The 15,518-nt window shown below is 45.3% G+C and overlaps 1 protein-coding gene across 1 annotated transcript in view; it reads right to left on the minus strand.

Moving 5' to 3' along the window:
- Positions 1-6,617: 6,617 nt before the first annotated feature.
- The window catches only part of IL7R (interleukin 7 receptor), a 29,701-nt gene continuing 20,800 nt past the window's right edge, over positions 6,618-15,518 (minus strand). The window contains exons 5-8 of the mRNA XM_038744341.1: positions 13,406-13,571; positions 9,899-9,992; positions 7,787-7,862; positions 6,618-7,144 (exon numbers count right to left, since the gene is read on the minus strand). Coding sequence (XP_038600269.1) covers positions 6,641-7,144; positions 7,787-7,862; positions 9,899-9,992; positions 13,406-13,571 — 840 coding nt within the window. The 3' untranslated portion in view covers positions 6,618-6,640. The remainder of the gene's footprint in view (positions 7,145-7,786; positions 7,863-9,898; positions 9,993-13,405; positions 13,572-15,518) is intronic.

Genomic DNA, 15,518 nt, shown 5'->3' on the forward strand with positions numbered 1-15,518 from the left:
CTGCAAACCCCTCCTCTTATCTCCCCCCCCACCAACAAAAAAGCCCTCATGCACATTCATTCATTCATTCATTAAATCGTATTTATTGAGCACTTACTGTGTGTAGAGCATTGTACTAAGCACATGACCTGCTGACCCAAAGACTTTCCCTTCTTAGCCACTGGTGCCTGAGCAATGTTCGTTCTAATGGAAAGGGGACCAGAATAGCTCCTGTCTTTATCCTTCCTGCTCCCACTAATTGAAAATAATTTGTGATTGCATGTGATCCCCATTAAATTCTAAGTTCCTTGAGGGCAGGCAGCACATGTTTTGCTGCTATTATGCTCACTCGAGTGCTTAGCACACACAAGGTGCTCATTAAACACAGTAGATTCAGTGGTAGTCATACCTACCCATGCATCTCTTGCTGCCCTTCTGGGGGTGCTGAGAAGTAACTATTTTGGGCTTGAGAACCAGCCTTACCAAATTACTATGAGAGGCTAGTTCTATGGACTGAGTGTTGTGTGCCTTTGTATGTCAACCTCCCAATAATATAAATTGGGGTCACATTAGCAAGACTTTTTTTAAATGGTATTAAGCACTTACTATTTGCTAGGCATTGTGCTGGGGTAGTTACAGGCTAATCAGGTTGGACACAGTCCACATCCCACATGGGGCTTGCAGTCTTGATCCTCATTTTACAGATGGGGTAATGGAGACACAGAAAAGTTAAATGACTTGTCCAAGGTCACTCAGCAGACAAGTGGTGGAGCCGGGATTAGAACCCAGGTCTTCCTGTCTTCAAGGTCCATGCTCTATCCACTGGGCCAGGCTCTTTCACGTGACACTGTAGACCCAAGAATAGATTCTGGTCCACTAAGACCCCATGATCATCATCTTGTGCAATTCATGTATCTACCTTGTCTTATTCCACCTTCATTATTTTTCCCTCCTAAATTTGTCCCACTGATTACCATTCTTTTTTATTTTAATGGACCACTCCTCTACTGATCAAGATGACTTGGGTTCCATTTCTGAATTCAGAAGTGGTGACAGCTCTGCCCAATGTACTATCATCTGCAATCCTAGGGACTTATTTACAATTCCCTCATCCAGGTTATTTTTTTAATGGTATTTATTAAAAACTTACATGGGACAGACACTGTTCTAAGCACTGGGGTAGATACAAGGTAATCAGGTTGGACACAGTCCATGTCTCATGAGGGGCTCATATTCTTAATCCTCATTATACAGATGATGTAACTGAGTCACCAAAAAGTTCAGTGACTTGTCCAAAGTCACACAGCAGACAAGTCTACTTGTTTTGTTGTCTGTCTCCCCCCTTCTAGACTGTGAGCCTATTGTTGGGTAGGGATTGTTTCTATCTGTTGCCGAATTGTACTTTCCAAGCACTTACTACAGTGCTCTGCAAACAGTAAGTGCTCAGTAAATACAACTGACTGACTGAATGAATGGAAGTGGCAGAGCCGGGACTAGAACCCAGGTCCTCTGAATCTCAGGCCTGTGCTCTATCCACTAGACTAGCCTGCTTCCCCTGAAGCTGGTTATTGGTAAATGTTTAGCAGCCCCTCCCCTTGCTAGTGGAACTCTCCAAATTAGCAGGTTCGCAACACAATGCCTGAGGACTCGCTTTGGAAATAAACAGATAAGTAGTCTTTATTTATTATGGGCAGTGCAACAGTAGCAGTAGTTGTACAATGGAATCCTGAACCAGATGTGGGAGTAAATGGACATCCATGAACTTACACTTGTTCCAAACCTGAGCCCAGCAAGCAGTGTCCTGAGGCACTGCTGAACTTCTCTGGGCAGATCAAATCCTCTGTGTGGGTTCCCTGTCTGTCCTTAGGTCCTTTCTGGGGAGTCAGTGCTCCCTGCTGAAACTCCGTTCCCCTTGGTAAACACCTCTCTGTTTCTGGAGCAGGCGTAGTCTTTCCCCTCACTCCGGGCTTCTGGATTTTTTTTAAAAAAATCTCTAGCTTTCTTCTCCTTGTTTAGTTTCTCCTCTGGAATTGGCTCTACTCCAGCTGATGGTACCAGGTGGGTGACTGATACCCCATTTTTTTTTAAAAAAAGTTCTCCCTTCAGAAGTAGCATTCTCCCCCCATCCCCTCCTCTCTCCTTCCTTGCCCACTGTCAACTGACCTGTCCCATGGTGCCCAAGAAGTGTTAACAGTCAGACATAGGAGAGTAAATATCTAGGAAAAGAAAAATGGCGGGAAGAGATCATTTAAAAGGGCATCCTCCCCTATCTTCATAAGAGATTTTTCTCCTTCCCCTAGTGTAATGCAAGCCACATGCTAATGCTTGGAAAATAGAAACATTATAATAATTGTGATGTTTATAAACACTATGTGTCAAGCACTGTTCTGAGCACTTAGGTGGATACACGATAATCAGGTTAGATAGAGTCCCTGTCCCACATGGGACTCGCAGTCCAAGTAGGCTGGAGAACAGGAGTTGAATCCCATTTTATAGTTGGGGAAATTGAGGCACAGAGAAGTTAAGTGATTTGCCCAAGGTCAACAGCAAGCAAGTGGCTGAGCTGGGATTAGAACCCAGGTCCTCTGATTCTGAGGCCCATACTCTTTCCAGTGGGCCACAATGCTTCTCATATCCACAGAGGTCCGGGGGTGGCCTGGGAGAGGGGGAATGTAGGGAGGTATGGGAAGAGGGAGGGAGGGAAGAAGGGAGGGAGAAAGGGAGGGAGGGAAGAAGGGAAGGAAAAATAAGTAGTCAAGAGAGCTGGAATTTGTACCCAGTCTCACCCAGGGTACAGGCCCATCATTTCTGTTAATAGATGCCATCCTAGTGAATTTGTGGCCTTGACAAGTTACACTTTTCTAATCCCCTCCTTTTCTGCCAGCTCCCAACTAGGACTCCCACATGATAGAGGAATTTTCCCCACTCTCCCCTCCAAACTCCCTGAGTGGAGAATCAGGCTTAGATTCCAAATCTACAGTCTGGGAATCCTTTCACGTGAGATAAACTGATAGTAATGATAATGATGCTACTGTCTAGGCTGATAGTAATGATAATAATAATAATGATGGTTTTTGGTAAGCACTTACTATGTGCAAAACACTGTTCTAAGCGCTGGAGTATATATGTTAGGTTGTCCCATGTGGGGCTCCCATTCTTAATCCCCATTTTACAGATGAAGTAACTGAGGCACAGAGAAGTTGTGACTCGCCCAAAGTCACACAGCTGACAAGTGGCAGATGTGGGATTAGAATCCATGACCTCTGACCTCCAAACCCAGGTTCTTGCCACTAAGCCACGCTGCTTCTGTCTAGCTCACAATCTGCCACCCGCTATTAAATCCCACAAAGGACGTGAACAATAAAAATGAGGTTTTACAACATTTAAATAAGACATCATTATATGTATGTTATTTAGACACTTTAGCAGCTCACCAAAATATATCTAATGCCTTTGGAAAATTAGACCCCACGTCAATACTGTTTAGCGTAGTGAATGAAAAATGTTTAGAACAGTCATACAAATAGTTGAAACTCAGATACGAACGCAGTACTGAATTCCCATATAAACCCCCAGCTGGTAGATACTTCATATCATACTTGATTGCCTGATTCTATTTAGATCTTCTGTCTGATTTTATTATGCCTTGGGCCAGTGGACTAGTGCCTTAGGGCTGGTTTATAATAATTTGCAATTAATACATTCTAAAGAGGAGTTACTAAAACATGCTTGTGTCACTAGTACAAAAGTGAAGATGAGTGCTGGGAATAGCATCCTATGTTATTCAGTGACTTGGGGAAAGTTCAGAATATACTACTCTGGATATACAATTGCATGACTTCTTCATGGTAATATTTGTCTTTCAGGTAGTAAGTGCAAGTTGGCATTTGTCAAGCTTCATCAAGCATTAGCAGCCATGGTGAATATGAAAAGCAAAATAAATGAATGAATTTCAAACACCTCCAACTGCTCACTCTCTCACACACACATTCATAAAGCCATTCATTTGCAGTAGTTAAAGGTATCTTCAAAGAGTGCGCTTTTTCAATCCATTCCTATCACTCTGCCCTAGAGCCATCCATACCCTAAACTGGTTGGTTGTCTGTCTTGCAAAAACAAAATTCTAAATATATATACCCAACTCCAACCCTCTGACTTGGAGAAGGAACTGGGTGGATGGCAGTGGCTAGCAGGAGGGGAACCAGGGGTTGGGGGGAACTGGAGCAGCGGTCTTTTCTGCTAGAGAAAACCTCTTCAATTAAGTCCTAACTCCACTCTGTGCGGGAGGGCTGGTCTTTTGCCCAAAACCTTTAGTGCGCGGGGCGGGATTTCAACTGGATCGAGAGAGAAGCCAAGAAATGATGAGTGCTTCCAATACCTAGGTGTCATCCACTCTGAGGTGGGGCCGGCAGGAATTTTGAGCTCCTGTCCTGCCCCCGGGGAAAAGTAGCCAGGGAAATGCATCAAAAAGCAAATTCCGATTGAGGTGATGGAAATCAGGGTCACAGGTGGCAAGGAATCTAACAGGGGACAGTAGCAGCAGCGGGCCAGCAGAGACAAGACAGAAAAGTAGTCCTTTCCTAGCTTCTAGCTCCATGGCTGCTGCTGTTATTTCTGGGCCCGACCGCTGCTTTGGCTGTTTGCTCACCAGTGGTTTCTGGCATGGAAAATGTAGGTTCATTCAATCATATTTACTGAGCACTTACTGTGTGCAAAGCACTGTACTAAGTGCTTATAGGTCCAGGGAACAGCTCCTGGAGGCTGGGGGGCAGTAAGGGGAGGGGCCTCTTGGTTGTCTCTTGTGCCACAGAGGCCATGGCAGGCTTGTAAGATTGTCTGGGAGGCTAATCTTTGGTTGGGAAGAAGCACATGTGGTTCTGTGTGGGTGCGACTTGGTGTGCTTGTGGGCATTTGTTTACATGAGTCAGTTTATTTGTGAGTTGTGTGAGGATTTTTTTGGTCACCCATTCCCCCTCTCCCCACTCTCTCCCTCTCTGTCTCCCGCTGTCTCGCTCTCTGACTGAGACTCTCTACTGCTGACTGTTTTTCTGTCTTCATGTTTCCCTTTCTACATTGGCGTAGCTACTTTACTAATCTCTAATTGATTGAGTACATAATTAGGTGTAGTTTTTTGAAAAATGGGGTTCGAGAAGCAATCCCCCCATTCATAACAGTGTTCCTATGGGAAAATTGATACCCACAGGAAACACGACAACTTCCCGAGGCAATTTTCAGGAGTCAGTTGTGTCATAAGTTCGAGGACAGCCCGCGATGGGTTCGTTCATGGTGGTGACTGGTTCTGAAGTCCCTTGTTGTTGGAAAGAGAGAGTCCATCACAACCGTATCCGTGTTGTAAATCATCAAAAACCACACAACTAAAATCAAATCTTCTAAAACAAATGACAAGCAGTCCAATTGTTTAAAGTTCTTGGGTTGGGGAAAACACTATAAAAAGATTAAGTACTTTATCTTCCATGATTCTTCACCGACAGTCGATTTTGATTTGGGCTGATTAGGATTTTGGCCATCTCAAGGTATGTAAATTTTAGGTGATTTGACTTTAGTGGTTTTGATGAACAGGCTCTGCGACACTCTGAAAAAGTATTTCTTCCAAGGCCTGGACCCTGGGACTTCCTTTTCTTTCTCTATTCTGAAAGCCTTTATTTTCCACATTGGATCAAATCCCAGTTGGGCACAGTTACGGAGCAATGAAAGGAGCTGGGTTTGTTCCCTTTTTTATCTTCAGGACTCATAGCTGCAGATGACAATTGTTTCTTCAAAAGCAGATTTAAATCACTCCCTGTGTGTCCTTAGTGCTGAGAAATATCCACTCCAGTAGTGAAATTGCATGCTGTCATGTGGTCAACGGGAGTCAACTGGGATCCACTGGTGTCCACTTCTAGACTGTGAGCTCATTGTTGGGGAGGGACTGTCTCTATATGTTGCCAACTTGTACTTCCCAAACGCCTAGTACAGTGCTCTGCACACAGTAAGCGCTCAATAAATACGATTGAATGAATGAATGAATTTGGGCATGCGCAGACCAGGATCTTGAGACTCCAGAAGGGAGTGCCAGAATGTTATGCCAACCAAAGTTTTATTTCGGTCTTGAGCTTAGGCAGTGTGCACAGTGCCTGCAGCGTCACGGCCGGGCTGGCTCAGACTGACATTCAACTGATTGATTCGTTGATTAATTGCGGACCATCCCTCAGTCTGATCAGATCATTAATTGTCGGTACAATGCCCTTGTCCAGGGCAGGAACTCTAGGGCCCTTCAGATACGTATTCATTTGACTGAATTTAGGGGGATTCATCTGGTTCAATGCTAAGCCGGTTTGGTCTTGCCTTTTTTTTAAAAAAAAATTCTCTTTTGCTCTTTTCATTGCACGAAGACTAGTTTGTGAAGTTTGTTACTTGAGGTGATACATGAATTAATGCAACAAAGGTGAGCCCTTCCATATCGTGTAAGGGAGGGAGTGATTTAGGTCATCAGAAGGAGTGAGAAGTATACGTGGAGTAAGTACAGTTGGGGAGCCCTCTCTCCTTTCATTTTGGTGCTGGCCCCAGATTTGAGGCAGGGTGTCTGGCCTCAGCTTCCAGGATCCAGGGCCATCCAGCTTTGCTAGGCCTGAAACGTCCTGTGTCCTGGGGGCCTGGAGGCTTACTGATTCTGATAGAAGCTTGACATGGTGACGTATTCATGGCTTAACACTGGAGCGGCACTGCCGGGCTGCCCCTGGGGAGCAGCAGTGGACTTGAGGAGGCCCGATTTGAGGGGGAAAGGAAAGCCCAAATTGCTCCCGGCGGGGCCGGCCTGGATCAGCAGGCCACTATACAGGTGGCCTTCTTTTTTGCTGCCTTCCAGCTGGCCAGGGAATCTCAGGATGGGGCTCAGAGAGAGCTCACACTTCTTGAAGTTCCGGTTCAGGCTGCCGGCGGGTGAGTTTCCTCCGAACGTCACGGGGGGGATCTGGTTGTTCTCAGATGGCCAGTCGGGGCCCTGCAAGCCTCCCCTCAGCAGGAGTTTTTCGGATAGGTCGTCGACTTCGCCAGGTGGTGGAGGTGCCTGCAGGAAATTCTGCGCTTCCTCTTTGGCCTGAATATCATCCACCTTATGAATCTGGTCCACTTTGAGACTTTCGGGATTAAAGCTTATGTTTAAACCCTGGACAAGAGAAGACACGACATGTTCGATTACACAGACACTGAATTAAAGGGGCAGTCCAGGAATCCTCCGAAAGAGGGGATCAGAGTTCTTCCTATAATGATCTAAAGTTTCCCCTCCAGCAGTTCAAATGACCCTTGGGGTAATAATAATGATAATGATAATAATAATAATAATAAATGGTATTTGCTAAGCACACATACTATGAGCCAAACACCGTGGTCTGTTTAAGATAATCAGGTCAGGCACAGTCCCTGCCCTACATGGGGAAGTACCCATGACAAAGAGCCAAGACCAGAGATGTCAATTAGAAGTTTCTAATGCCCACTTTTTTTAATGGCATTTGTTAAGCACTTTTCATGTGCCAGGCACTGTACTAAACATTGGGGTAGATCCAAGCTGATCAGGGTCTATGTCCCACATGGGGCTCACAGTCTTAATCCCCATTTTTCAGATAAGGCAACTGAAGCACAGGGAAGTTAAGAGACTAGACCAAGGTCACACAGCAGATAAGTGGTAGAGCCTGGATTAAAACCCGAATCCTTCTGATTCCCAGGCTCATGCTCTATCCACTAGGCCATACTGCTTCTCAATTTTCCCATCATTATGCCACCCCATCTAGTACGAACATGAAATGCTCACCATTTTTGGTCTCTTACACAGGTGCTCCAAAGTTGTCTTGTGGTCAGGGAGATTGGGCCATAACACGGGCTTAATCCTAGAGGAAGATGGCACAGGGATTGAGATGGAATTCAGGCTGCAAGGAAACCATTGCACCAATAGAGAGAAGAGAAGCAGCATGGCTCAGTGCAAAGAGCCCGGGCTTGAGAGTCAGAGGTCTTGGGTTCTAATCCTGGCTCTGCCACTTGTCAGCTGTGTGACTTTGGGCAAGTCACTTCACTTCTCTAGGCCTCAGTTACCTCACCTGTATAATGGGGATTAAGACTGTGAGCCCCACGGGAGACAACCTGATTACCTTATATCTATCCCAGCACTTAGAACATTGCTCAGCACATAGTAAGCGCTTAACAAATACCACTATTATTATTACTACTACTACTACTAATAATAATCGTGGTACTTATTAAGCACTTACTGTGTGCCAGGCACTGTACTAAGCACTGGAATGGATACAACCACAGTCCCTGACCTACATGGGGCTCACAGTGTCAATCACCATTTAACTGATGAGGTAACTGAGGCACAGAGAAGTGAAGTGACTTGCCCAAGATCACAGAGCATACAAGTGGCAGAGCTGGGATTAGAACCCATGCCCTTCTGATTCCCAGGTCTGTGCTCTAGCCTCTACACCATGCTCCTCCTCACTAGACACAACTAATTGCTAAATGGCCACAATAGGGTTTAACAGAGATCCTGCAGTAATGCTGTCCAATTGTGAGTACACATCCGGTGGAGTTGTGGTGATTGATACCATTCCATTCCCCCATGGTGCTGACATGGACCTGGATGTGGAAAGCTGCTTTCCACTTCCTTCTCCCATTAACTGTGTCTTCCACCATGGTTTCCTGGATGTAAGGGACAAGGGACACTCTGGAGGATAGTAAGTAGGCTAAGGATACCAACAGCGGAGGGCCATGGAGATGAGGGTGGATGGGCCCCTCTCTTCCCAGCTTGATAACTCTTTGGGTCATCATTTCTCTCTCCATTGAGAGAACCAGATATTCTCCTCCTTCCCAGCTTTTTCTGGCCCCATAGAGCAGGTTGATGAGATTCCCTCCCCTCTCTGGAGAACGTTTTCCCCGTACCCACCTGTGTGGATTTGCTTTGGCCCATCAACTTCCACTCAATCTGGCCTAAGGGCCAAGATAACAAACCAAAACCCAAAGCCTGGTGGAAATGACCTTGAGCTGAACTTGGGCTGGAAGGGCCCTAGGGGTCCTCCCCCACCCCTTTATGGGTCTCCGTGAATGGAGGGGGCCATGGTGTGTAGTGGCAGGGGGGAATCCAGAAATGCACCATGAGTTTGCTGGGACCGTGTGCTGCTGGGACTACAGAGCTCCAACCTCCCGGCGCTTATAGGGGCCCACCATGATGCAAAGTTCCAGCCCCTGGAAATGAGGTCAGGGTACTTCAGGGCCCTAACGGGCTCTAATAATAATCCTACTACTAATAATTGTGTTATTTAAGTACTTACTATGTGCCAGGCACTGTGCTAAGTTCTAGGGTGGCTATAAGCAAATTAAATTGGCCACAGTCCCTGTCCCACATGGAGCTCACCGTCTCAATCCTCATTTTACAGATGAGGTAACTGAGATCCAGAGAAGTGAAGTGACTTGCCCAAGGTCACACAGCAGACAAGGGATTAGAACCCACCACCTACTGACACCCAAGCCCATGCTCTATCCACCGCACCATGCTGCTCTATTATTCTGGGCTTCGGCTTAAGTGGGTCCAAACCTGGCCTAAGTTATACAACTCCACCGATATGCTTCCTGTAAGCTCGTGCATCTTGTTTACTGATCTTGATCAATCAATCAATCAATCATATTTATTGAGTGCTTACTGTGTGCAGAGCACTGTGCTAAGCGCTTGGGAAGTACAAGTTGGCAACATATAGAGACAATCCCTACCCAACAGTGGGCTGACTAATAAAACTCAGCTCCCCATGACCTCTGATTGGAAAACTGGGCAGGGGGTGCAGATTTATGAAGATCTCAAAGGTTAGTTTACTGTAAAGTTTAATGGTTAGCTTAATGTTAATTAAAATGTAAATAATTAATTAAAAAAAGTTACCTGTTTTCCCAAAATACACAGATCAGAATGACCAACACGGCCACAAAAGAGAAAGTCAGAAGAATGATGGACAGCAAAACCGGATCTATTCCTTCTGAAAACAAAAACACAAAAATCCAAGCAGTCACTGTGAGGTATGCCCTAACAATACATCCGGCCTCTTTCTTTAGCAGGGCCGATGTGCTCCCCCATTTCCATGTTTGAAAATCTGACCCTACTGAACCCGGGAGATGGGTGTTGAGAGACAGCCTGACTGTAACTCTAGTCTTGCAAAATGTTTAAAAACACCCAAGAAGCCAGATGCCATATTTGCTAACAAAATCACCTCACTTTTTGCATAGTTTTTGTAACATTAAAACAGCACTATGGCTATTTCACAGCTCATGTAAGAATAAGGTCTAGCAATAAGGGGAGGAGGGGAAAAAAGAGGAGGAAAAGAGGGGAGAAGAGAGAGAAAGGAAAGAGGGAGCTTGAGGTGGCATCTTGTGCTTCTATTGCATTCTTCAAGTGCTGCAGAGAGAAAGATAATAATAATGGCATTTGTTAAGCGCTTACTATGTGCAAAGCACTGTTCTAAGCACTGGATGAAGATGAAGAGAGACAGAGACAAAGCTAGAGTGATAGAGAGCTGTCCTCATGCTCAAAGACACAGCTGGTGGTGAAATTCACCATATGTGTGCATGTGCTGAAAGGCCATTGTGGAACCCACAGTCCCAGCCACATTGTACATGCAAAATGGCTGTCCCTTGTTCTATTATTTTGTCTAGTATTTGTGGCACCTGAAGCGACTGTCTTTTCTCTCCTGTCTCTGGTTCTTTACAAAGCTTTTGTGTAAAAAGAGCCACTCCTTTCATGATAACAATATGCCACACAGGTCTATCATTAGCAATTGACTCTCAGTTGTCAGCTGAGATGCAGCATTGCCTGAGACTTACTGAATCCTTAAAATACTTCTTCTGCCCTCCTTGCTCTCTCTTTCCCAATTTCATGTCTCCATATAGCAGTTGTCTGAATATCCATTAGGAAGCCTGGCCTAGTGGAAAGAGCATGGGCTTGGGAGACTGATGATTCTATTTCTGGCTCTGCCTGTTGTGTGACTTTAGGCAAGTCACTTAACCTTTCTTTTCCTTAGTTTCCTCATCTTGAAAATGGGGACTCAATACCAATTCTCCTTTCTGCTTAGACTGTGAGCCCCATGTGGGACAGGGATTGTGTCTGAGCTAATTATCTTGTATCTACCCCAGTGCTTAGTACAATACTTGACACGTAGTAAGTGCTTAACAAATGCTGCTGTTATCCTGCTGTTTCTCCTTCTCTTCGTATGCCCCACCAACATAGTTGAATGTTAAGTTGGGCATAGCTTTCTTTGATGATGCCAAACTGAGTAATTTCCAGAACTTCAATGTTTGTGTTTTTGTCCAGTTATTTTAAATTGAATACCTCCTACTAATGACCTTGGTGGAACTGCCACTTTATAATAATAATGATGGCATTTATTAAGCACTTACTATGTGCAAAACACTGTTCTAAGCTCTGGGGAGGTTACAAGGTGATCAGGTTGTCCCACGGGGGACTCACAGTTTTAATCCCCATTTTACAGATGAGGTAACTGAGGCACAGAGAAGTTAAGTGACTTGCCCAAAGTCACGCAGCTGACAATTGGCGGAGTTGGGATTTGAACCCATGACCTCTGACTCCAAAGCCCGGGCTCTTTCCACTGAGCCACGCTGCTTCTCTCCACTTGTCTGCTGGGTGACCTTGGTCACTTCACTCCTCTGTGCCTCAATTACCTTATCTGTAAAATGGGGATTGAGACTGTAATTTCCAGAACTTCAATGTTTGTGTTTTTGTCAAGTTATTTTAAATTGAATACCTCCTACAAATGACCTTGGTGGAACTGCTACTTTATAATAATGATGGCATTTATTAAGCGCTTACTATGTGCAAAACACTGTTCTAAGCTCTGGGGAGGTTACAAGGTGATCAGGTTGTCCCACGGGGGGCTCACAGTTTTAATCCCCATTTTACAGATGAGGTAACTGAGGCACAGAGAAGTGAAGTGACTTGTTCAAAGTTACACAGCTGACAATTGGCGGAGTTGGGATTTGAACCCATGACCTCTGACTCCAAAGCCCGGGCTCTTTCCACTGAGCCACACTGCTTCTCTACACTTGTCTGCTGGGTGACCTTGGTCACTTCACTCCTCTGTGCCTCAATTACCTCATCTGTAAAATGGGGATTGAGACTGTGAACGCCACATGGGACAGGGACTCCCTAGATTTATTTGTAAGTGCTCAATAAATACGATTGAATGAATATCTGCCCCAGTACTCAGTATAGTGCCCGCTGTTGGGTAGGGACCATCTCTTTTTGTTGCCGACTTGTACTTCCCAAGCGCTTAGCTAGTACAGTGCTCTGCACACAGTAAGTGCTCAATAAATACGATTGAATACTGCCTGGCACATAGTAATCACTTAACAAATATCATCATTATAATTATTATTAACTGCTGAAGGAACTGATGTAGTACCTATATGAGAGCCAGATCTCACAACTGCAGAGAAGATTTTAGGTAATATTTAATGAATTAACTCTCCCTCTACCCTCACCTGCTGCGTTGACATGTTCTCATCCTTTTGATGCTCCTTCCCTGACCGGCAGCATTCTTAATGAAGTCACTACCCGGGCCTGCTTTGTCGAGCTCTCATCATTCTGTTCCTCCTTCTCCTCATTGCTTACGATTACAGGGCACAAAAAATTATCTTTTTTTCTGCTTCAAAAATTAATTAATCAATTAATTTCGAGGTGGAGGCAATATGTGAATAAATGCGGAAGCCAGTTCATTCAATCGTACTTATTGAGCGTTTACTGTGTGCAGAGCACCATACCAAGTGTGCAGAAAGTAGTTAAGCAACAAATAGAGACAATCCTTACCCAACAATGGGCTCACAGTCTAAAAGATAATAATGGTATTTGTTAAGTGCTTACTATGTGCCAAGCACTGTTCCAAGTGCTAGGGTAGATACAAGGTAATCAGGTTGTCCCAGGTGGGGCTCACAGACTTCATCCCCATTTTACGGATGAGGTAACTGAGACACAGAGAAGCTAAGTGACTTGTCCAAAGTCACACAGCTGACAAGTGGCAGAGGAGGGATTAGAACTCACAACCTCTCACTCCCAAGCCTGTGATCTTGCCACTAAGCCACACTCTTCTCAGGTTCCATGAAAGAAAGAAATGCAATGCCCAAGTCAGGGTGGGTGTTGACTAAGCAGTCAAGAGTTCAACTCGGAAGGACCATTTTCTAGGGCTAAGGCCATGGAGAAATTGCCGTTAGTCATTCATGCTAAAACGGGGTTGAATTGATGTGCTAGACCCAGAAGGAGATAGATTACTCTTTACAGGTTGAAGAAATGAACATCAGACTCACTTCCAGGGGCTTAAAGTTTCAGGCAATGGATGGGAGCTACCCACTCCCGTCCACACGCTCCCTCTGAGCTCCTCTTTACCTGCGGGCTTTGCTGGGGTCTCGAAGAATGCACTTGCGCTCCACTCGCTCCACGTGCCTTCAAAGTATTTTCCGTCCGGGATCGAGCGTACCTTGACTTCGTATGATGCACCCGGCTGTAGCTTTCGCTCCAGGAATGTTATTTGGGTCAGGGTTGAATTGATGTGCTAGACCCAGAAGGAGATAGATTATTCTTTGCAGGTTGAAGAAATGAACATCAGACTCACTTCCAGGGGCTCAAAGTTTCACGCGAATACACTCATGGATGCGCACACACACACACACACAGCGTGGCTCAGCAGAAAGAGCACGGGGTTTGGAGTCAGAGGTCATGGGTTCAAATCCCAGCTCCGCCAATTGTCAGCTGTGTGACTTTGGGCAAGTCACTTAACTTCTCTGGGCCTCTGTTACCTCATCTGTAAAATGGGGATTAAGATTTTGAGCCCCACGTGGGACAACCTGATCACCTTGTATCCCCCCAGTGCTTAGAACAGTAAGCACTTAACAAATACCGTCATTATAATTATTATTATCCCCCCCACACAAGCATGAATATACAACCAGAAGAAAGGCCCAACTCCAGAGACAGATGTAGAGACACAAAAGTACTGTAGTTGTGGTTTTCCCAGTGCACCAGCATCAATCATCATCATCAATCGTATTTATTGAGCGCTTACTATGTGCAGAGCACTGTACTAAGCGCTTGGGAAGTACAAATTGGCAACATATAGAGACAGTCCCTACCCAACAGTGGGCTCACAGTCTAAAACCAGCAGCAGCTGGTTTTGTGTTGCTCTGAGAAAGCCAAGACGCAGGATGGCCTAGTGGATAGAGTGCGAGCCTGGGAATCAGAAGGACCTGAGTTCTAATTCTGGTTCTGCCACTTGTCTGCTGTGTGACCTTAGGCAAGTCACAACTTATCTGTGCTCGGTTATATAATCTGTACAATGGGGATTTAGACTGTGAGCCCTATATGAGACAAGGACTACGTCCAATCTGATTAGTTTGTATCTACCCCAGTGCTTTGTACCATAAACACCTCACTCCCTTCCCCCAAAAAGAAAGAAAAAGGTAATCCTTCCTGTTTTTAAGGGGGCAGCAGGAGGACCCCTTGTCAGCGAGGGCAGCAATTTTGGGACGGGGATTTGGAGCTACCATGAGCCGGAGTGCATTCTGCATTTGCTCTCTGTGGCCGCTCTTTGTTTCCGGCTCTGTCTCTTGGTTTGACTAGCTCCATGGTGTTGGCCTCCTGCAAAGACTGGTGGCTCTCAAAGCGTGTGAGCACTATGATTGCTGTCTCATGACCAATGGATGCGCTGCATATCGCACAGTGAACTCAGTTTCCTCCAGCCCCTGCCTGTCCAATTTCCAGGTGGTTGGAAGCAACTGAACCCAATATAACTGAGCCCTGGGTTGAGCCTTGCTTTCTGGTTCATAGACTGGTCCAATCAATCCATCGATCAATCAGATTTATTGAGCTCTGACAGTGTCCACAAAGGGCTTACAGGCTTACAGTTTCACCCGATGGATACAGCTGGCCTATAGGGCAATGACATCTCCGTTCTTCCCCTGAATCTCAATGAGGTTTGGGGGAGATGCGATGCAGCCCACGCTGTATCCTGACCATTCATGGCCCTGGTTTCTAGCCCTGAATAAATGAACCTGGGGGTGGGGGCCATATGGGACAGTGCTGTATTACAGGCACTCCTGTTACCACAGGTTATTTGCGTTCTTTGTGTTAGCAAAAAATCGTTTTTGTGTCAAACCATGTACAACAGGTTGGGGGAAGATAGTTCCAAACCAAGTGAAATAATACGTGACTTCTGACACCCCAGGTAAAATTCAAAAAGGTTGTGGAAAAAATGTACTCTCTAGTTTTCAAGCAGCCTGCCTTGTCTGACACTTTTTTTTGACTTTTCTGACACTTATCTAGTTCATTAGCACCTTCTTGGGATGAATTGGCAGCAGTTAAAAGTTCAGCTTCCACTAAACAAAAGTTGCAATCCGTTGGTTGCCTGTGCAATGCTTTTGAGCTACCCAGACAGTACTGCCATCCAATCCTTTGATTCCATTTAAAACCAATGCTTTGAAACTCATTTTTGCAGCCTCATCTG

This window comes from Tachyglossus aculeatus, chromosome 3, assembly GCF_015852505.1.
Source record: "Tachyglossus aculeatus isolate mTacAcu1 chromosome 3, mTacAcu1.pri, whole genome shotgun sequence".
Classification (NCBI taxonomy): Eukaryota; Metazoa; Chordata; class Mammalia; order Monotremata; family Tachyglossidae; genus Tachyglossus; species Tachyglossus aculeatus.